Below are 254 nucleotides of genomic sequence, written 5' to 3' on the forward strand. Positions count from 1 at the left end.
CTGCTGCTGCTGCTGTTGTTGCTGCTGCTGCTGGTAGTGTCTATAGTTTTGGCTGCCAGCTGCTGAAGCATTGCGGCGTGCTGCAGCAGCTCAGCATCTGCGTGGCTGCAGCTGCTGCTGCTGCAGTTGCTGCTGCTGCTGCTGCTGCTGCTGCTGCTGCTGTTGCAGAAACATCCCTGGGTGTTGCAGCAGAGTTTGCTGCTGCTGCTGCTGCTGCTGCTGCTGCCTCTACAGTGGACATCACTGAGGTGTAT

The 254-nt window shown here is 58.3% G+C and overlaps 1 protein-coding gene across 1 annotated transcript in view; it reads right to left on the reverse strand.

The window, feature by feature from the left end:
* The window catches only part of EMH_0002660 (uncharacterized protein), a gene marked incomplete at both ends in the record, with an annotated part of 860 nt that overhangs the window by 333 nt on the left and 273 nt on the right, over positions 1–254 (reverse strand). The window contains one exon of the mRNA XM_013496106.1: positions 1–80. Coding sequence (XP_013351560.1) covers positions 1–80 — 80 coding nt within the window. The remainder of the gene's footprint in view (positions 81–254) is intronic.

This window comes from Eimeria mitis, genomic scaffold (genome assembly GCF_000499745.2).
Source record: "Eimeria mitis Houghton genomic scaffold, Emh_scaff192, whole genome shotgun sequence".
Lineage (NCBI taxonomy): Eukaryota > Apicomplexa > Conoidasida > Eucoccidiorida > Eimeriidae > Eimeria > Eimeria mitis.